The 22,150-nt window shown below is 31.1% G+C and overlaps 1 protein-coding gene across 15 annotated transcripts; it reads right to left on the bottom strand.

Annotated features, from left to right (window-relative positions):
- Positions 1-1,020: 1,020 nt before the first annotated feature.
- LOC130676184 (heterogeneous nuclear ribonucleoprotein R) lies at positions 1,021-21,896 on the bottom strand. 15 transcript variants are annotated; one of them, XM_057482234.1, is made up of 13 exons: positions 21,092-21,896; positions 16,884-17,269; positions 16,640-16,747; positions 16,378-16,554; positions 14,898-15,033; positions 10,410-10,615; positions 10,177-10,326; positions 9,961-10,106; positions 9,742-9,863; positions 8,520-8,534; positions 7,444-7,592; positions 4,297-4,465; positions 1,021-3,785 (listed from the first exon to the last, which is right to left on the bottom strand). In XM_057482234.1, exons 2-13 carry the CDS (start codon positions 17,265-17,267, stop codon positions 3,526-3,528), a joined length of 2,022 nt encoding a protein of 673 aa, XP_057338217.1. In that variant the 5' UTR covers positions 17,268-17,269; positions 21,092-21,896; the 3' UTR covers positions 1,021-3,525. The 15 variants fall into 15 exon arrangements, 14 of the variants coding, with proteins under 14 accessions (XP_057338217.1, XP_057338218.1, XP_057338210.1 ...); XM_057482235.1 differs by having other exon boundaries at positions 1,021-3,788; positions 4,306-4,465; XM_057482227.1 differs by lacking the exon at positions 14,898-15,033 and adding an exon at positions 13,016-13,151 and having other exon boundaries at positions 1,021-3,788; positions 21,092-21,895.
- Positions 21,897-22,150: the final 254 nt, after the last annotated feature.

Below are 22,150 nucleotides of genomic sequence, written 5' to 3'. Positions count from 1 at the left end.
TGCTCATAAATAAGAGGGTTTGCGAGCGATTGATTATTATTATTATTTTAAATCTTTTTTATCCAGACATTTATCGGATTATAATAAAATGCATCAATTAATATTTAAACTCACGATGCAAATCCCATTTACATTTACGTCTTTGTTATATTATCCATGAATATTATATGTAATCAAAGTTAGTTTAGTAGCCAATATTGTTTAATGATTATTTAATTAATTATTATTATGATTTATTCTTATTATGTTTTTTTTTTTTGTATTTTTTCTATTTTTTACTTTTTCATTTCGATTTAAAATCTTTACTCGGGTAAATCAGTTTTACTTTCATATTTGTGCTGCATATACAAATCCTTTATCTGATTGTTTTAATCCGATGGTGTTATTTTGGGGACACAAGACCAGTGAAAAGAGGGGCTGGGGGTCGTCGGTTTTACTACTAAGATCTTTTTCATTTTTTTTTATGTGTAAATTGATAGTAAGTTAATATTATTATTATTATTGTTCTGATAATAGTTATCATAAATTTTTCGTAAAGTAAAAATTAACAGGACTATAGATTGTCTGTTGTTTCAACTCCGTTTGCATTATTTGTTATTATGTTTATCTTTTTTTTATTGTTATTGTATTTTTAAAGACTCGGAAATTAACTTCTCAGCGGGTGCGTGTGTCTGCGTTATTAATCCATTCAATTTTTTTTAATTACTTTATAATCTGCTGTCTTTTTCAAGTCCAATTAGTTCAGATTATTGTTAGTTAATAATTGTTGTCATCATCATATTTTTTTTCCATTAGCATTTGCATACATTTTTAAGTTATTTTTTTTGTTTTTAAATCATTTCGTTTGTAATTGTTATTTATTTTTATTTCTTTTCGTAAATCTCCAGAACAAGGGGGATGTTTTAGGCTCCAGGGACAGGGACCAACTTACAACCCGCACTTACAACTCTTACTAATTAACTAACAGGCTAACAATAACAACGAGTCTCAACACTCAAAAAAGTCGTGCGCTTGTATGTGTTTTTTTTTTTTTTTCGTTTTTTTTTTAATATTTTTTTTTCTTTTTTTCTTTTATATGAATTTATCTTTACTCTCATGCATAATCCCGTATATGCTTTAAGCAATACCTAAATTATTAATTTTTTTTTCTTTTTTTTTTATCAATCTGTAACTATCATTATCAATTCGGTTTCCAGTCGATTTCGAATTATAACAAATTCGAGACGCAATAGTCACGTCATTATTATTATAATAAGTTTTTTTTTTTATAATTTTTAATTTTTTTTTATGTTTTTAAAAACACCTCGACCTCGGATTTGATCCAATTTACATGAGGGAGGTGTTTGACTTAATATTTTTTTCTTTAACTTTAAATCACATCTCGTAGAAAAATGCGTTAAATAATTATTTTAATAATAGTAATTATTATAAATTTATAGCGAAATGATCTAAAAAATTTTTATAATAGTATTCACTCTTTGAGTGGAAATACTTATTTCATTGAAATTGATTATTAAAAATGTACAATTTTCATTTTTTCTATATAAATTTGTCATAAGACAATTTTTTTTTCTTTTTTTTTTTTTTTCTTCTAACTTTAGTCTCAACTTGTGAGCAATAGTTTTTATCTCTTACTCAAACTCGAATTGATCACATTCGCGTATGAATCGCGATACAATATTATTATTATTATCATTTAATAAAATAAGAAAAAAAAAAAAAAAAAAAAAATAGAAGAAAAAAAATGAAACAAAACGTAAAAGGACATTTAATCAGCGTAAAAAAACAATGACTAACTCGTTGTATACATCACAAGTTAGTCATTGTTTTTTTTTTAACGCGAAAAACTTTCCTGAACCTTAATATAATAATAATAGTTTCACTGACTGTACACATTATAGACCAACAATAGGAGGTCTAATGGCACCTGAAGGTGCTTTCTCTCTCAATCTTTTACAATAACGCATACATGCACACTCAGGGGGATGCACTTTAGATTTTTTCTTTTTATAATATCTTATTTCTAGACGCGCTTTTGACTAACCACATACATTTTTAACAATTTTATTTTTATCAGTGGTCATTATAACGTCAGCTCACTCGCATACATCCATTCTTATAAATTTTAACGTACTCTCTTTCACGCTCATTCCTAACGCTTTTATCAATTTAAAAACCCGCCCCTATCCTTGCAGTGAGTAGTCTTTTCTCTTAATAATCCAATAAAAAACAAACAAACAAACAAAACGTTATTTTCTTTTTTTTTTTTCGAAAGACATTTGCTGCTACAACCACAGGCTATCACGCATTTAAAATTTTTTTTTTTTAATAACCGCTTCTAACTTAAATACGAACCATCACAAGCCAAAAATTATCAACATCGCTTTTATATCACTTTTTTTTTTTCTTATAAAGAAGAAATTTTGTTCCGAATTTTTTTAATTTTTTTCAACTATAATAATTTTTTTTTTAATAAACTTTAAGCATATTTGCGCGTTCTTAAACATTCTAAAATCACTCTCTCGCTTGGCAGTAAACAATGTGACAATGCAGTAGTGGTTACCTTACGATTAAGATATTACAATTAAATATTATCAATATAATAATAATAGTACGGGGTGGGTGGGTGGTCACTCCGATGTAATAATAGTCCCAGTGGCACATCACTGTACAATTAAAATCACAACAACTTTGCGCGCGGCGGACGACGGTGGTATGTGAGTGTGTGGCATAAATATATTATTTATATTAATGACGTGTTTTACTTTTAAATGAATCTACTATTCTTTATTTTATTTTTCCATTTTTTAATTCAATTCGGCAAATTTTATAGACTTTTTTTTTTCATTAGATACGACCTCGCGCGCATTTACAATTTTTTTTTTTAATAATCTAATATTACAATTTATTATTTTTAATTAAATATATTCACTTGACGACGTATGAGAATCTAAAAAGTTTTACAATTACAAATATAATCGCGAGATAAGAAGCAGTATCTTGACGGATTGGTGTTATACATTTTTTTTTTTAATTTAATTCGCATAATTTAAAAATTTCAACTAAAAATCTTTCTCTCTCGCCCACTAACAACGGATCATTCTTTTCATTCTCTCTCTCCTTCAAAAGTCTCGCGGCCCTGACGACGAGCGAGAGGAAAGCTCGCGATCGAGCTTCGGATATTTTAATTTATAATTAATATTATTAAGTTGCTTATGACAGAGCGTGTAGTTACGTCCGTCATATTTTTATTATTCATTTTTCTAAATATTATAATGTTACTTTGTATCTCTTTTTTTTGCCTTATGAATTTTTTTGCACGTGGTCATTGAGGCCCATTTGAAACGCCCGGTGGCGTAAAAACGTCCGTAATATTTTTTTGTTCCATGAAATTATTATTTAGATTAAAATATATATGTATATTTATGTATATATATATATTTAATTTTTTTAGTAATATATATAAATCAGTATATTTCAATTCGATTGCGTGAATAGTTAACATTGTAAAATAACCGGCGAAAGTTAGCTCCACGAATTGTATGAGTCCTGATACCATTCGTGATCGTCACCAGTCGCGGCGCCTGTTGCTCCGGGTCTATCAGTAAAACCTACGCCACCACTACCACCACCACCACCACCACCGCCACCGCCACCGTTTACACTCGCCAATCCGTACGTATTGCCCAGTGGTTGTTGGGCGAGGGGCTGGTTTCCCCAGCTGCTCTGGAAGCGACGTTTAGATTCCCCCTGGTTCTGGTGACCCCCGTCAAACTTTCGTTTACCTGCTGTATTCACAAAAAAAAAAAAAAAACAAATATATGAATATATATATTAAAAAACATGTTTCGTGAGAACGTGCGTTCTGACAACTAAAGACTAGTATAAAGAAAATTTTTTTTTAAATTACAAAAAAAAAAAAATTCTTTTTAACATTCGCCAATCTTTGAATTCTCTTAAATTCGTGTTCACAGATTTAACATGAAACTGGTTACTTTGTCATTAAAATAAGACAAGTAACGGGTTACAGAATATGAGAACAAGTTGGAAATTATTTTGAATTAAAATTACAGACTAATTACTTGATCGTTTTCTTGGCTCGCAGTCGGAATTCTGGATCTGGAGGTTTGTATTTTGAAAGGGAAGGAGAATGAATGTATAATAAGGCGTGGAAGCGGATAGCATTTTTAATGATAATGAAATTATGAGGTAACTGTTTAGCCAAGAGTGTAATTGAGCTTATAAGTATGTAAAAACTAATAATATAAAAATGATTAAATTGCTTGAGATACAGACCATCCTCACCTGGTAAACTTCCCTTGGCGCGGACCCCCCCACGAGCGGCTGGCCGCTGGGCCCCACGGGCCCCTGATGTTGCGGGGTTGCGTCCCCCCCTGACTTGGCCACGGGCTTGGGGGCCACCGACTACTCGGCCACGGGCCACCTGTCCACGGCCACGACCAGCCTATCCAAACAACACACCCAATGTTACCCCATCTGCAGCTCATTTTATATTACAACACCTCTCCACAATTATTTTAAATATATACTAAATACTAAATACTCTCAATTTTATAATTATCATATATTCAATTTTAAAAATAATATTTCTCCGACTTAGTCTTACGCTGTCTTTAAATGCTCTCTCAGTATCGTTATAGATTTTATTTATTTATTTAAATGAAGAACCTTGAGCTTTCTAACGCATTTTGTTCTTCGACTTTTAAATAATAATTATTAATTTACAAAATGGCACGAAATTAATTATTTATTATTGTTAATTACATCCTGACGATTATTTATTAATGGACTTAGGAAGTTTTAGTTATAATTGCGCGACCCATAAGCACATTTACATTATTTATGGAGAAAAAAAAACAAAAAATAATAACAATAATAATAATAGAATAGATAGCAGCGGTGCGGAGAATTTGGCGACAGTACATAAGTCAAATAATAAAAATAAAAATACGTAATATTAATAATTAATTTTTTTAATAAAAGCGATTAGCGATTAGCGGTAATTAGCAATTTAAAACAAAAAAAAATATTACTAACCGAATGTTGCAATTTCAATCGATTGTAAATTTTTTTTTTAATTATTTGGTTTTTTTTTATTTTGCATACAGCAGGATTAGTGGGTTATCCAACACACACAACATGTGTCAAAAGCGTACATTGGCGAAGGGTTTTTAAGCAACTACTGCACTGCTAGCTAAAACAAAAGTCTAGTTATAAATAATAAAACAAAAAAAAAATAAGCGGCAGTTAAGCAAAATTTATTTGTCACTCTGTGCGCAATAAGCATTAGTTATTTATATATATTACTGCTGAAGCAAGCGAGAGAGCGTGGCTGTGTAATTTGCTTTGCAATTTATTGTTATCATCGTTGATATTTATTTCCTATATTACAATAATGCACAAGTTTCACTCCTTTCTCATTCCCTTTCTCCATAACACCTGGTTGTACCTAATTTTGTTAATACATAGAAAAAAAATAAAATAAAATAAAAATTATTAATTTATAAAATAATAAAAAGTTAATTTAAGAAAATATTCGTTAATAATGTTGAAGGATAATTAAGATGAATCTCCAAGGATCAAGCCAAGGTCTTCAGGCTAAACTGGATAAAAATTACGAACGACTTTTCCTGAGTAAATTTACAGGCAGACAAAAATAAAAAAAAATATTATAATAAAGTTTGTTTGAAGATACTCGTTGAAAGTTACTTTGCTTTACTTTTAAAATAGCGACTTATTAATGAAGAAAAGAAAAAAAAATAGTGTATATTCTCAGGAAAAGTTTTTCATTTTCTGTGAGTTGAATAAGAAAGACAAATAACACGATGGGATACTGCCAAAGGGCAGCTTCCTTCTTGACGTCCATCAGGGATTACCTGAAACTTGAGACGGAGAAGAAGGAGGAGAGACAGAGGCTGAAGAAAGAGTTTGTTATTAAGTGCATCATATCCGAGCCACGAGACGCTCTTTGCTGTCGTGCGAATACTTGATGATTTTTTTGTTTAATTTTTTTTTTTTACAAAAGCATAAGAGACAGACTTGAACGGGATTTATATTTTAGTAAAGATTAAAAGCGATTTTATTTTTAGTTAATGCTTGCGTTGGAAACTCATTTTTTTGTTGATGTACTTTGGGAATTAAATGGCGTCATAAAGGATTTGTTGTTAATAACTATGGATTTAAATTTGTTAGATACAAAGCGTTACTTTGGAGACCACAAACGCACACAGGAAAGTGGAAAATTTCTGCTAGTATCCCAACACACATGAAAAGGCTCCGTTATTTTTTCTTTCTTGTTTAAAAAAATCTAAGCTGAGTAATTTATCCGGCTTCTTTGATTTTTAATTTATTTTTATTTCTCTCGTTGAATTTTTTTTTTGGTCTCCTTTTTTAAATTTTCGTTTTTTCTTTCTTGTTTATTTAACTTATATATTTTTTTCCTTCTCTGTGTTGTTTATTTTTTTGTAGTTGTTTCAAAGGTTTTAAAGCTTTTCCCGGGCGAAATTTTGAAATGGGTCTAGCATGGCTCAGATATGATTCACGCAAGCAATTTGAAAGTGGCAGTGTATTCGGGGGGTTTATTTATATTATTATTTATAAATAATCCTTGAAAAAATTATTAAAATTACAAATATATACATCAATATAAATATATATGTATATAATTGTGAATTTTATATAAAGTTAGTCGATCAAGTAAAAGTTCAAGTAGAATAAAAAGGACATTAATTTAAACTTGTGTCATTCTTGAGTCCTTATTGTTCACAGCCTCACAACTCTTTGCATAAAATTAATTTAAAAAAAATTGCAATTTATTTACATGTGCGTGAATTAATTTATGATAAAAAAAATAAACACAAGGCAAGTGAAGTAGCGAGTGAATTAAAAAGTAGCCATAGAAATTTCATTAAAATTTAAATTAATAGTATTTATATTTTTGTGTGCATGTGTGTAATTATTTGACAAATAAATTACACGTGAAATAATTAATAAATATAAGAAAAATAATTGAAACATATCACAATCCCTTGCGTTCTGTGTTAGTGGATTGCACGAAGCGAGCAACAAATCGTATTAATTAGCAATTGTTAAGTTTTTTTTTTCTTCTTTTTAAACGCGATAATGAAGAAAAGTAATGAGATAAAAAAAAACAGGCGTGAGTTTGTTAAAGTTATAATGAAATAGAAATAAGAAAGTGAAGTTTAAATAGTTGTTAAAAGTAAATGTGGACGCAATTATAAAAGAGTATGGAAGAGTAATTAGGATTCCGCGAACACTGTGCCACGATCAAACTACCGCTGAAGTAAATTTAAAGTTAATAAATATCTCGAAGAACAATAAATTTATAAATAAAAATAATAATTAAAATTTTGGTTTGTTTTTTTTTTGTTTTGATAAAACTTGTTAAAAAAGGCGACCCACCGGTTGAGGCTGCCTGCCCCTCCCTCTGGCAGGCGGCGGAGGCGGCGCATAATCGAAATAGTAATCTTCGTATCGATAATAGTCATCGTAATATGGATCACTGTAGCCACCTCGATAATCCCCATAACCGTAATAGTCGTAATCATAATCTATAAAAACACACATTACAAATAGACCCAAATTTAGCCACGACAGAATTATAAATTTCCAATTTCAACAAGAGAAAGAAAAAAAAAGGAGATTTTAATAATTAAATGCTCAAATAATTTATTACAGTTGATCGTTACTGTTGTAACGATAACTCTAATATTTTTTTTTTTTGGACTTATTCATGTAATCATAAAAAAAATTTGCATGCCGGGAAAAAATGTTATTCAAATTATTATATTATTAATATGCTTGTCAAGTCAATGAAGGAAAAATAAGAATTAAAAAGTTATTTTTTTACTGCAAGTTAAAGTTAAAAAAAAAGAAACGAGAGATTTTTTTTTACAAAAGAATAATAATTTTTTTTGTTTGCAATGAGTAGAGTTCTATATTTATGTTAATGTTCTGCAAACGTTACGACTTTTAATAGAATCGGGTTGTCTTGATACTCAAGACGAGTTGAAAATGTCTCTAGATACCTGAGTACTTGCAAATTTCTTTGTACCAAAAGTTGAGTACTAAGTAATTGAACAGAAAATTTAATTTTCAAAGACATAAACTCCTTAAAAAAAAAAAAACGTTTGCGCAACTTGAAAATAAATTAGAACTCACGCAACATCGAACAAAAAAATTCATCTAAATGAAAATTCTTAAGTTTAAAAAAAATATTTATATGTTTAATGGAAAACCTTGCGACAATTATCCTGCCACCATTGTTATTTTAAATGCAAGTTAAACGAAAAAGGAGGTATGATTATTAAATAATAAAAACTAGTTGATAACTACAGTCTTTGAATCTTTGGTATAGAAGAAGAACAAAATATTGAGAGAAAAAAAATGATAATTAAATTTTTACAAAGATTTTAAAAAGAAAAATAATAATAACTATCTACAGCGTTGCATTCGTCATTCAAAATTTTGCCGCTTACCTATTTCCTTGAGAGCTGTAAAACAGTTTTGTTGAATTGGTTGTCGAATTATATTCAATTATCATTATAAGAATATATAACAAAAAAATTACACACGCTTATGTAAAAAAATTCAATTAGATTATAACAGTATCTACAATAATTATAATTATAATTAAAATAATAACAATAATAAAAACGATAACAAAAAATATTCACACTAAATTAACTCAAGGATTAATTACTACCAGGTCACCAATAAAATTTGAAAAAAAAAAATAATAAATAAATAAAACGTATTTGTAAAAATCATAAAACAAAAATAATAAATTTGAATTGTTAACATGCATTTAATTTTATGCTTTGTAATTTATGTGATTGATGATTTGAAATATTAAAAGTCAAGTGTAATGTGTAACAAGGTGTTCCTTCAAGTGTCTAATGGTTTTAAAAATTTTAATCTTCAATGTCAACTATAAATTTTCTACTGAAATTTATGACAAATTTACAGAGTATGATAATGTATTAAAGTGCTTTCACAGTAATGAGAAAGAGATGTAATAGTGTAATGGATTAAAAAAAATATAATATAGCCAGGATTCATAAATTATGTTTATCCTAGTCTTTAAAATTATCTCCAGTTTATTCACACTTAAAAAAATTAAAAGGATAAAAATAAAACTGAAAAAAAAATGTAATAAAATATATATAATTGAAAAAAAAAAATTTTTAAATAATAATGTTGCCTGTCATGCGCGAAAGCCAAAGGTTTGTAGTGAAAAAAGTGAAGATCCCAAGAGCATGCGGGACTTTTTTTTTTTCTTAAAAAAAGTTAAATTTATAACTTTGTAAAAATATTTTGTTAAAATTATAAAATTGCTGAGCTCTTATTAATAGAAATTTGTTAAAAAATCATAAGATTATTTATCTTTCATAACCATTTGCGAGCAATTAATTTAACGATAAACAAAATAAAAATAAACTCTGAAATCATTAAAAAATAAATATGTATAAAATTGAACGATTTTTTTTTTATATAAAATGGAGATATGTAATAATAATAAATCAATGATGATTAACCGATACGAGAGTTTGGCAAAAATAAACCGTAAAAAAAAAGTAACTAAAAATTATCAATTTTTTTTGTTGTTTTTAAAATAAAAATTTAATTTAAAAAATAAACTGATTGAGATTGAATTTATTAATAACGAAAACTGCGAATTAAAGAAATGCGGTTACTCACTGTAATCACCGCGACCCATTGGTGGTCTCATGCTGCCCGAAGAGCCTCGGGGACCGCCACTTTGTCCAGTTCCTCGTACTGGCATTGGTCCGCTGATCATACTGGGATGCGATGGGGAGCCTCTGTGTTTTATAAACAATAAATTTCCATTTATTAATTATTGATTTCCAAAGATACACAAAATAAATAATCTAAAGCTAAAAATAAAATATTATTTACCCTCCACGGCCTTGCAACATTTGCATCATTCTTCTTTCCCGAGCTCGTAACATATCTTCTTTTTTCTTTTTATCAAATGGCGGTTTTGCCAATGCTACTTCTATGTGAGAGCCACATATTTCCTTACCATTAAGTTCCCGCATAGCCTAAGATTTAAAAAAAAAATAAAACATATATAGTATATATTTAATAAATATTAAAAATAAAAATTCATACCTTCACTGCATTATCTCTATCTTCGAAATGTACAAATGCGTAGTCCTTGATCTTCTTTACCCTGTCGATTTTACCGTACTGCTCGAAACATTCTTTCAATTTTTCTTCAGAACAATCTTGCGTCAGGTTCCTTACGTACAGCACTCTTACCTATTGATATATAATAAAATATATTATTTTTATTGAACAAATTATAATTTTAATCAAGATATTAAATATCAGCAGCCACATACTTTAGCCATAGTTTGTTCATCCGGTTCCTCTTGAGGATCAGCCCAGTCAACTATAATATCACAGCCCCAGACCTTGATACGACCTGTGCTGAGTCTTCTTTTCGCCAGAGAAGCTGCTTTATGGGATTCATATTCCAAAAAACAGAATCCCCTATTCTTCTTTTTGTCATCCGGCGAGCTGTAGATAATCACCTCGGTCAAGCCGGCTACAGTTTGGAAAATCATAAAACAATATGTAAACGACGTATCCAATTTTGTTTAAAAATTTAAAAAAAAATAAAGAAAAAAAATGCTTTGGTCGTTTTCTTTAATTTTGTCACGATCCCGCCGGCAAATATGAAACGCGAGTAGATTTAATTATAAATTGTTTTTTTTTTTCTACGAAACTAGAAAATTAATATCTCATTGTTTGAAAGTAAATTAATTAAAAAATTTTTCGCGAGTTCGCGTATTAAATTAATTTTAAAAAAAACTTTCCAATAAAACTGACTCGGATAAATTGAAATGAAATTTAAAAAAATATATATTTATATTCAAGTTGTATTTAAATTTAAATTTACTTTAGATTGTTCGTACATAAATAAACAAGTTTACGTTTCTTTTTTTATTTTTTCAATCACTATCAACAATTCGTAGGCACACACGAGGCCGCAGAATAGCCATGAGCTTGAAGCAAGAACGACTCAAACTTTATTCGTCAGCTGGATAAATTATTCATAAAAGTTGCAGACTCAGTGAAAATCATGTTTGCAAATCGAGAAAATAAAAATATAAATTTTTTTTTAGTTAAAAAAAAAAAAGTAAAAGAGTATCACATGCATTGTTGTTCAGTCGTTCGTGCTTCCTTTTATCTCGTCTCTATACTGCGACATTTATTTTTATTTATATTTTTTATATTCACCTCTCCTTCCTCTCAGTTTAAAAGCTAAAGTTTGAATCTGTACTTAGTACTTTTGTTACTATTATTTATAAAATTTATAAAACTAGTATTTATTTATGAAAATGAAATTTATTTAATACAATAAAGTGCAACGATTTTATGTTCTACGACTACTGACATCCGAGTGAAGAGTAATAATAAAAATGATGCAAATATAAGCTTCCACCAAGAGAACAAAAAACTAGTAATAATAATAAATAAAAAGAGGGTATAGAATAAAATATAATCCCCGGTATAATTTACGGCGTAATGTCTGTCGTAGCAATAAAAAATAACATTCTCGGCATTACCCAAAGCTTTTTCTATACAAAATGCACCCAAATCATTTTTCCAATCCTCATTTTATTCTACCAGCAAATATTTGCTTCATTTATTTTATTATCAATATTTATTTTTTTTTTTTTTTTAAATAAACACACAGTGCACACTCCATTGTGAGAGACCAGAAATAAGATATTCATTAAGTAAATAAAAATAAAAATAAATAAAAGTGTTTACATAATGACGGCCTCTCTGTGTCCAGACTCGGAGAGTTCTCATGCATCCTAATTAATTTTTTTTTTAACTCTTCGATTCAAACCGTTTAATTATAAGTAATAAAAAAATAAATAAATAAAAGACACACTCCCAAGCAAATATAATTTAAGTAACACAGTCTGTGATAAATGATAAAAAGGTGTGATGAGAAAAGAATAGAAATGTTTTTACACAGAAAAAAAGGATTTCTTAGTGCAAGAAATTTTTATTTGTCCTAAAAAAATTTTTACTTGCCTCAAGAAATTTTTCGAATTATAAATTGAAAATTTTAAATTTCTCGGAGCGAGGATAAATTTTTTTAGAGCAAGAAAAACTTTTTTGAACCAAGAAAACTTTTCTTGTCCTAAGAAAATTTTTGTTTTCAATTTATAACACAAAAAATTTATTGCGCCAAGAGATCTTTTTTTCTGTGTAGAAAATTAAAGTCGAAAAATAAAGTAATAATGTAATAGTTAATGTTGTCAATATTTCTGCCATTCGTAGTTTTAGTTTTAAAAAAAGTTAGTTATCTGGGTACAGTAATGATTAAATAAGTTGTAAAAGGGTAAATGCTTATTCTCACTCGCGCTGACTCATTACTTTATTAAAGTGTATTTGTTGATTGGTTATTAACAATTTATTTATAGTTTTGAGTGAATATTTAATGGAAAAGTTAGAAAGCTTTGTTGTGGACGAGAAATAGCTGTGTAGTATATTAGATATAAATAAGTAGTAAATGAAAATAATTAATAAAATAAATAGTTAATTTATGGATAAATTATAAGGGCTGCGTAATTGGTTGCCTGGAGCCCTTGTTTCTAACTGGATTTTGTTAATAATAAATAATATTAAAAAAAAAATATGTAAATAAATAAATAAGCCCAATCGAAACCAAGGTCCAAGGCGAGTCTCTCTCTTTCACTTTTGTCACTTACTCTTAAATACTCGATCATCCTCCCTAGTTCAAATTTATTCATTTTCGTTCATTTTTTTTTTATTAATCATCATTACTACTCACATCCACTCTCACAAATCTCACACCAGTCGCTTATGTCCTTTCGCGCACTCTTTCATTACTTAAAAAAAAAAGATAAACTTTTTCGCTCCGGTAAAACTCTGCCTGCAGATTTAAGGGCAATTTTCAACTTACGTGCGTGCTTTGTAAACTCTTCGAACAAGTCATCTCGGTCTCGATTCTTTGGAATATTTCCCACAAACAAGCGGTGATTGTTATAAGATACGGTAACACCAATCTTTTTGCCTTTCCGAATCTCATAATCATTCAGCTGTAAGAATAATGTGGAAGGAGAGTGCCAATTAAGCTTACTCTTTTTAAACTGATTCACGCCTTGTTATTGGCTGACTCGAGCGTGTTTTTGTTTCTCATATATTTTTTTTTTTAAACATTTTATATATTTTTTTAGAAATAAATAAACAGGGTGGAAGGGTAGAATAACGCGTCAAGTGAACCTTCGAGGATTATTTTCGTTTTGTTCATTTATATATACAAATATATAAATTAATGAGTTTGTCAGAGATGGAGTGAGTTGTTAAGAGGCTTTTTGGGAAAGATTGGTAAGTCCGCGAAGAATTAGAGTGATGGATTTTAGGAGTAAAAAAAATTCAAAAAAAAAAATAATACATACATACATACAAATATATATATAATTATTTATGTGTATATATAATATATATAATGGGGATTATAGAGATTAGTTGAATGTGTCCTCAAACTGACTGTGGATGTGAGAGCAGTTTAATTTTTATTAAAGTTAATTAATTTATTTATTTATGATAATTGAGAACGTATGGAGGTGGTGGGTGGTGGGAGTGCCTGTCCGTTTGTTAGCGAGCCACACGCCCCAGCGGTCCACACAGGTCTCCCGTACCCCCATGCTCGGGGCTTAAGTCATCAATAATATTTTCAAAATTTTTTTCAAGCCAATTATTATTATTTTTAAAAAGAAATGGCTGTAGCTCACGGACAATTGTCAATCGATTTACAGTAAATTTTAATTTTAAAAAAATATATAAATAAATAAGTAAAAAAAAAAATAATAAATAAATTTAGAAAAAAATAACCGGCGCCCATATCTTGGAATTTAATTACCTAATTATGATTATTATTTTTTGATAATTGCTCTTGATGCGTTTGTCTCAAAGAACGGCAGGGAAAAAGAAGGAAATTGGCAGAATAGTTGAGTAACAATGACAGTCGTAGGTAAGATAAAAAGAGAAAGACAGTGAGAGCATAAATAAACTAGTAGTAGCAGTACAGTAGTGAGAAGTAGTAACAGATAACAAGAGTAGAACTTGATAGAAAAGAAAAGATGATACAGTGAATAGCGCAAGTAGTGACAGTCGTGACCGACAAAAAAACAGTAGTAATAGTAATTATGGTAAGACAATTTTATATATATATATATATAATATTAAAAATAATATATATGTGAGAGAAGCAGTAGTAGTAGTAGTAAGTAGTAGAAAAATAGCAGTGATAACGCCGATATAGTCCGGCCGACCGCATTTTTATGAAATAAAAAAAAATAATGTGATAATAATATAAATATGTATACAAAGAGTAGACATAATAGAGACGTAATACTTTATAAAGCAAATAACTCATAACTCAACCTATATATTTATAAGAGGAAAAGAAGACTTGGACCAGAGAGGTGTTACTGTTCACTAATAAACCGAGAGGCAAGGAGGCTGACTAAGAATCGAAGGTGTCACAATTCAATAATATAAATATAATAATAATAATAATAATTATAATAATAATAATAATAATAATAATAAAATGCGATCACGTGATCGTGTAAAGGCTCTCGAAAGATTTGTCTTTGTTCCATACCATCTACAACCACTACTTAAAAGCTACCACTCTTATAGTACAAAAAAATAAAAAAAATGAATAAAAATAATAAACAAAAAATAATAAATAAAAAAAAAAAAAAAAAAAAAACAGGTAGACAGGTAGGTATAGGTAAGAGGTGTAGGTAGGTACACACGCCTCGAATTCACTTTACCTGTTAAATTACCAAATTCCTCCAAGATCTCCTCTTTGCCTTTTGACTTTGGTATGTTCCCGACGAAAAGTCGTAGATTAGGAACGCTAATGTTTACTTTCAGACTCTTGCCGGGTTTTATTTCGTAATTATCGAGCTGTGGGATGAAGAAAAACAAACACATGCCTAATTTTGTTCCAATGATATTCGTAATAATGCGTTAAAATAATAAAAAGAAAACAAAACGGTGCGAATTTTATTCGCGATTAATTTAGGAAAAAAAAAACATTTATATATATAATTTATAAAATAAATAGAAATAAATAAAATTTTTCTTTTGTCGAAATAAAAAATTTCGATTGTCAATTGGCATGACCCAGGCTCATATTTATTAATAACTTTTTTTTTCTTTTTTAATGGAATTATTATTTTTGATGAGCCGGGTGACGACACGTGGCATGCGATTTGGTTGCTCGATTCTTCACTCTATAGCAAACCGGCGTTTACGCGCAACATCCCTGTAAACAAATTTTTGTGCCTTCGCGGTTTTTTTTATTTTCGTCACTGTCCAAATTGCGAACCAATTAGATTTTTACCCTTAACCAATTTATGATTTTTTTTTCATTCAGCCGTTATAGCTCTTTCCCTTTTATTAATTATTTTTTCTCTTTCTTAAACTTTAATATTTTTTTTGGATTTTGATTATTTCTCTTAATCGGTCAGGAAGGTTCTCCACTCCCAATTTTGCCCACTGAGCAAAGAGGAGAGCTGGAAAAAGAAACTCATCCACAGGACATTTGATTAATAACATCTGTCACTGTTATCACGTATCTTGGGAGTTATTGGAAGTTGTCACTAAGTGTAATTCAAACATGAATGAATGTTTAAAAGGGAAAATATGAATGGACATGTTGTATTATATCCATATGCATCAATATATATATATTTAATGCATATGCATACTGTACACACTGATAATTAAAATAAATTATATATGTGTATGTGGCGTTATTGTGCGGACTTAATTTTTTTTTGATCTGTGGGTCCATGAACGTTGATACTTGAACTCTGCCAAGAGAATTTAAGTAAAGATTAAATCTTTATCTGTCAATATTTATTTATTATACACAAACGAACATGGAGCCACGTGATATCTGCATTCTTTTGATGTTATTAACAAAAGAAATTAAAAAAACATTTAAATGATATAATTTATTCAAGGAATTGATAAATAAATTCATCTCAAAAGAATGCAAATAATATCAATATTAATTTTGAATTATTATAAATTCTTTTGTACAAAAGAAATTAATTGAAGGATATCCAATTGGTCCGTTATGGCAATTTGTTAACTACAGGATAACGAAAGTTTGATAAAATGTTATGGATGAAACGTTATAAACTAAAATCTATATTAAAAATTAATTTAAAAAAAAAATATTAAAAAAAAAAAGATAAGTAAAATGAAGGATCTTGCTGACGTAGGAAATAATGAACATACCTCTCTGACAGCTTGTTGTGCGGCTTCTCGGTTTGTAAATGTAATAAAAGCATATCCTCTGTTGGTACCAGACATGGGATCCATCATAAGCCTCAAATCCCATATTTTACCGCATTTTTCGAACAAAGGAATTAATTCGTCTTCGTACATGTCTTTAGGTATCTTCCCACAAAATACCTGGATAATAATCATAAATATTATCAATTACGCGCTAATCTGGTATGATTGATAATAAAATGTATAATCGATAATGATAATTTACCTCACAACCGTTTCCTGGAGTCGGGCCCTCCCAATTTGGAGGCGGGCCGCCGTATTTTCGTTGTCCAGTGGTCACATCGAGTGGATATCCGGTTCTCTCGAGTATCATCTGTAACAATGAAAAAAAAAATAAAGTAAAATAAAACCCTCGTGAAATATCTAAATGATGTACAATAAAAGCTATGACTCATAAATAATTGCTGGAGAAAATGATAAAAATAATAGTGAAAGTAAATAAAACCCACTTTAATTTTGTCTTCATCCGGAGCTTTGGGCGTTGTACTAGTGCCCGTTCCCTGGCCTGCCCTGCTTTTTTGTCTGTAGGTCTTCATAACTCCACAAAGATACGCCGATTTGTTGGACACATGTTCCAAATTAGATTCCAAAAATTGCGTGAGAACATTTAACGCTCCGTCAACAGGAAATTCCCTCAGGGCATCCAGGGCTCTCTCGTCGAGATCAACATGGGCGAGTTTACCAGTTTTGTAAATTTCGTCTAATTTAGCAGCCACTTTTTCATCGAGTCCATACTGTATCAGTTTAGCATAATCCTCCGTTCTTTCGACGTACTCCATTTCCTCCTTGGACTGCTTTTCTTCCATTTTGAGTTCCCCATTTCCCTCGGCCATAGCTATTACAAAAACAACAACAATAACACAACATTAAACAACAAAAATTATTATTCATTCTTATAATTAATCATATCTCTACTCTCTAAACATAAATAATATATATATACATATTTTATCTTAATTGCTATATTATCATTATCAAGTGTAATTTATAGATATGCATAATAAAAATATACACATATATATTTATATCTGTATATATATATGATAAAAAAAAATAATGCCAAATATATACTAGTCTGTTACGATTTAAAAAGTTGTCGGATGACAATCCGTATCTACTAGCGTGTCTTACTACACCCGCACAAAGACCGCGACTACTTAAATTTAAAACTACTAAATTTCTCAACGAAAAAAGTTAAAATTTAAAGCTGCTTTTTAAGGTTATGTACGCTTTATTCTTTTGTAATCTGAACGTCAATAGTAAATCGACGGACTTCAAGACCAAGTGCATCTTTTGCACTGTTCATACAACTCACACGCATACACACACGCGACGACGAGACCAAACGCGCATAAAAAAAAAAGAAGATGAATAAAGAAAAATTATTTTCTACACACGCTTGACATTTTTACAATCTACGGATTTAAATTATAAATAATAATTATTTAAAAATTATAACCTGATTACGGTACTCCAAAAATAACTTTTTTAAAAACTATAATGGATAATAATATATTAATAGGAAAAAAATCCGAGTACCCCGTCGACGCACAGAGGATCCGTCTGAGAGATCGCAGACTTCCTTTCTTTTTCTCTCTTTTTTATCTCTCCCTCGCTTCTCCTTCCCAAAGCGAAATGTACGAAAAGAAATAAAACAAAAAAGAAAAAAAAGTCATGCGAGCGTCACTTTTCCCGCGCTCGCGCCTCGAAAGTGGGGAAAAAAAAAATTCAGTTCAAACGCCGCGTAGACGGGAAAACTTGGACACACACGAGTTTGCCGGCCGCGAATTCACACGCTAGATATATATACATACATATATATATTATACACGTTGATAACACCACGTATATTTAACTTTAACTACAATAATTATGGTCGCTAAAAAAAGTCAACAAGATCAAAAATTACACTAGATTCAGCACAACGTTTTTTTAAAAACTGCCGGGTAACGAAACGGAGTAGATCTGGAATAAAAAATAACAATGAAATAAAACAAAGAAACACAAATCACGTCGTCGATGTGTAAATGAAGTAATAAATATAAAAATTAAAATCTATGAAAAGTAAATTACTTGTAAGGAGGATTCACTTATCGCGAAATGTTTAAGATAAAGCAGCAGCAACCGGTGAAATGAAGCCACAACTCGGCGTGGTCTCTCGCCGTACATTCACAAGTAACGTATGTGTACTCGTCAGCTTAGGAATGCAATTGCACCGTGTGCACTCTGATCCGTTGGCTCGTTGGTTCGTTTCACCTGCCTCGCCGCGCGAGCGCGTCCCCGCGAATTTCTTCGGTCCGGCAGTTCCGTAAGTCCGTTCTCTAGTCTGATACTCTGACTTAGATATTTATTATTTTCTTTTTTTTTTTTTTCTTACTTTTTATTAATTCCCTTTACATCTCATTCGCCTATGACTACAACTACGTCTATCTCGGTCTTTATCTCTCTATTCGGTTCTATCTGTCGCGGTCGTTGGTTTTAAAACCGGCAATACCGGGTGTGTAAATAAAAATAACATTTACTATTTACCTCCGTAGAATATAATTGCACAATAAAATAAATAAAAAAAAATGAAAAAAAAAGAATTTATTTATGAATTTTTCTACACTCCTCTTTCCGTCTTCTGTGCGGGGAAATGGCGACAGAGGAGAAGAGAAGAATGGCAAACGTTGTATATTATATGTATGTTGAAGCCGTGTTATTTGTATGTGGACATATATGTGTGAATGTATGTACACATATTATGTAGGTATATATAGGTAGAGTGAAGACGGGGACGGGAGAGACGTCAAAACGTGATCGCGAAACTTATGCACGGGGTCCACAAAACGACGCGCAAAGAGATACGCTCGAACCCAGAGGTCCCTACAGTCGATTCTACTTTACAGCAGCAGCAGCAACAGCAGCAGCCGTCGTCGTCGTCGTCGTCGTCGCCGTAGCCGCCGCCACTGCTGGTTGGCCATTTTCATGTTAGTCTGGCTGACTCGTCAAGCACGGCTTCTCATTGGCCCGTGCGAAAACCCCAAGAAGAGTGCAAAAGTAAAAGAAAAAAATAATAATAATAATAAAATAAAAATAAAATGAAATGAAAGAGAAAAAGAGGAGGAAGGAAGAAATAAAAAATAAAAATAAAAAAACGCAAGAAGAATACGAAGCGCGCCGAGCCAACGAATATGACTGAGCAGGAGGGAGCGAGAATAAAAAAGAGAAAGAGAAAGAGACGAGTGTATGGAGTAGATTAACAGGCGCGCAACACATGCAGTCTGGGGCTCTTTGCGAACAACGAACTGGGGGCCCCGTCGTCCGATGCACTCGAGGCCAAATTTCTTAGTGTATTGCATGCCGCGGTTTAAAACTTCTCCCTTTGCCGCGCGTCTCTCCCTCTGGTCACCCTCTAGCCCCAACCAAAGCTTCGTATTCGAGGTTTTATGCACTTATTTATTTATTTCTTTCTTTCTTACTACTGCTACTACTACTAACAGCCGAGTTTTAAAATTCGTTAACTCCCGCCCGTATGTGTGCGTGCGTATTCACTCTATGTAATGTACGTACACATGTATGTATGACCACGTATGTGTCGGTGGAATTATTTAAAGCCACGCTGCTGTACTGATAACCGCGTGAGAACGAATACATGCTATTCTACAAACAATCTTTTTTACTTACATTCAAACCAATTTTTATTTTAAATGCTACAAACTTTATTTTTACTTTTATCTCGGATCATTATCCTTCTCATGATACTTCAATTTTTTTCAAGCTCGCCATCAAATGTTATTGGAGCGAAAATTAAATATAATTGCGAGTAGAGGTAAAGCGAGTTCGATTTTTCGATCGTTCCCGGAATAGTTTAAAAAAAAATTGTCCGTAGATTTATACCCAGAGTTGATTATTTATTTATTTATTAATTTTCTTTTTGATTTTATGAGAATATTTGCAGGAAAATGAAGCAAAAATAGCATGAGATTTAATTCTTAGAAAGTGAAAGTAGTTATGGTATGGATTGTTGAGTATCGCAAGGCGAGCAAGAGTGTAGTGTCGTAGTCTGGGATTAAGTAGTAGTAGTAGCTGTAGTGATAGGGCAAGTAGAAATAGTAGTAGTTGTTGTCGTAGTCGGTCGGTCGTAGTCATCGCCGTCTGTAAAATATATAAGTATATGTATGTATGTATAGTACGCGAATACGAATGTAAGTTTAGAGCGTGCGTCGATAAACAAGAGAGTAGTCTGTAAGTAGAAAAGGACTTGCGGCCAGACGGCGAGCGAGAGAACGCGAACTCGAACGAGAAACGGACGATTACTCACTTGCTCACTCGCTCTTACGTTAACCAGCCCACCAACTCGCTCTTTCGTTCCCCGTCGTGTCGCTGACCGGACGTATTTGCACATAACCTTGCGAAAATTGCAGACGTCGGGAGGAACCGACAGTAAGAGAGAGAAAGACTGTAAGATTGAGAGAGATGATGCTACTCAACGATAAGGATAAACGAATTTACCAGACGGGCCTCGCCGCTTCTAAAATTAATGGCGAAGAATTTGCGCGCGCAAATAAAATATATATATGTATATATGTGTGTATGTATGTATGGATAAGTATGTAGATATATATGTATATGCACTTTGTATCACACAAGTGAAAGTATTTATTAATTGATATACCTGATTAATTATGATTTTTTTATAAATTTAATATTTCAAAATTGATAAAAAAATTTTCTTTCCAGTTTTTTAAAATTATTTTTGTTATTTGATTTTTGGCGGAGCAGAGCACCCAAATCAACACACTGCAATGCACGTTGATGATAGTCACGAAATTTCAAGTATTATCCGCTGTGTGCGGTACATATTAACACGTTCGACGAGCCACAGTACTTTAATTGATAATTGAGAACAAAAAAAAAATAAATAAATAAGTAACACTTGAGATAATTTTAAAAAAACTCTTGTCCTCAAAACTTTTGTCCCGATAACTTTTTGCGTCACGAGTCACCAAAAATAATAAAAATTAACAAAAAAAAAAAAAAAAAACACTTTGTATGTTGATAAATCCAGTGGTTGAATAATAATTCACTGGCACGTCGATGGTTTAAATTTTACCAAACAAAAAAAACAAACGGTTAAATTTTTTGTCTTTTACTTGAGAGTTTGTGATGAACAATAACGATGATTAATTTTCGAAGATAAGTTGATTTTAAAATCCTCTTGTACGTGTGTGGCGTCCAAATGATGAGTAATAATATTTTTTTATATTATTTATATTTTATATCCAGGCACTTTGAAAACGTACTGATTGTTGATATATATTGCAGTGTATATATATATGATATATAAGTGTGGCACAAAGTCCAGGGCACAGCAGTGGTGTTTTTTGGGTAATAATCCTGCTCTCTCGTGTGGTGCCTACATAGCCGTGTGATGCATAAATTGGACTGTCGCCGAGAGAGCGGTGCAACGATGCAAGCCCCCGCGAAACGAAACCAGTTTGCCCGCTTGGGCTGCCACGGTGAGGCAAGGAGTTGCGCCCCAATCCAATCCGATTCAACCGCTGGTTCTCTTTCGCGGTATATACGACGAGCCCCGCCTTTACCAGGGCCGTGCCAATTTCTTATTCGCACCTTTGTACCGCGAAAAATTCATTAAGACCAACCTCCTTTCCCTTCCAGAAATTTTCAGTACCTAGTAACTTGAAAAAGTTTGCCCAAAATCTCTTTACCAAAA

The sequence above is a fragment of the Microplitis mediator genome, chromosome 10 (assembly GCF_029852145.1).
Source record: "Microplitis mediator isolate UGA2020A chromosome 10, iyMicMedi2.1, whole genome shotgun sequence".
In the NCBI taxonomy this organism is placed as follows: domain Eukaryota; kingdom Metazoa; phylum Arthropoda; class Insecta; order Hymenoptera; family Braconidae; genus Microplitis; species Microplitis mediator.
Note: the sequence above shows the minus strand (reverse complement) of the source record. Positions and strands in the feature narration are given on the sequence as shown.

Excerpts from the sequence above, each read along its gene's own strand:
- LOC130676184 (XM_057482227.1), bottom strand. The coding sequence starts at position 17,267 with ATGGCCGAGGGAAATGGGGAACTCAAAATGGAAGAAAAGCAGTCCAAG. Across the intron at positions 9,864-9,960 it reads ATGTTGCAAGGCCGTGGAGG|AGGCTCCCCATCGCATCCCA; the intron begins GTAAATAATATT and ends TATAAAACACAG. Across the intron at positions 3,789-4,296 it reads AAGTTTACCAGGTGAGGATG|CAGGTAAACGAAAGTTTGAC; the intron begins GTCTGTATCTCA and ends TTGTGAATACAG.